General features: G+C 67.1%; 1 protein-coding gene across 1 annotated transcript in view; it reads left to right on the top strand.

The window, feature by feature from the left end:
* The window catches only part of CFAP74 (cilia and flagella associated protein 74), a 42,657-nt gene that overhangs the window by 29,013 nt on the left and 13,061 nt on the right, over nt 1–583 (top strand). The window contains 1 exon segment of the mRNA XM_006772562.2: nt 362–480. Coding sequence (XP_006772625.2) covers nt 362–480 — 119 coding nt within the window.

Here is a 583-nt window from a genome sequence, read left to right as displayed (position 1 = left end):
GCCCGCAGCCCGCCCTCCCCCTGCACCAGCGTCCCTCCCGGCCAGCCATGCTCCTCAGCACACATCCTGCAGTTTGTTCGCTCGTCTTAACACAAACCCCCTCGAGTCCTTGTCCCCTCCTCCTGCTGGAAGTGAACCCCAAAGGCTGGCTGGGGTGCTCTCTCCTCTCAGGCTGCTGCGCCCACCTCCCCCTCACTGGGCTGTGGGCAAAGCCGCCCCCTTCCTGCTCCCAAGGTGGGCCCCCTTGCTCAGAGTAGCAGGTGGTGCAGAGCAGGGCAGGATCTCACCCCGACACCGGCTCCCCGTGGCCCCCTGGCGTCAGCAGGAGGGTAGGGGTGACGGTGTCTTGGGGTGGGCACAGCTTTGCCCTCCCCCTGGGCCAGTCCTCACATCCGAGGCGCCTCCTCTTCAGAGTCAGAGGATGTGAGCACCGCCCTGCACGTCTACTCGGAGGAGCAGATGGAGATCACGCTGGGAGAGGTGAGCCAGGCCCACCTCCTGGTCTGCTGGCCCCTGGGAAGGCGGCCCTTCCCGGACCAGAGCCGCCACTGGGAGCCTGCTGGGCCAGTAAGGCAGGACAGGA

This window comes from Myotis davidii, unplaced genomic scaffold, assembly GCF_000327345.1.
Source record: "Myotis davidii unplaced genomic scaffold, ASM32734v1 scaffold586, whole genome shotgun sequence".
In the NCBI taxonomy this organism is placed as follows: Eukaryota; Metazoa; Chordata; class Mammalia; order Chiroptera; family Vespertilionidae; genus Myotis; species Myotis davidii.
The sequence above is the reverse complement of the archived record's forward strand: the minus strand, read 5'-3'. Positions and strand labels throughout refer to the sequence as shown.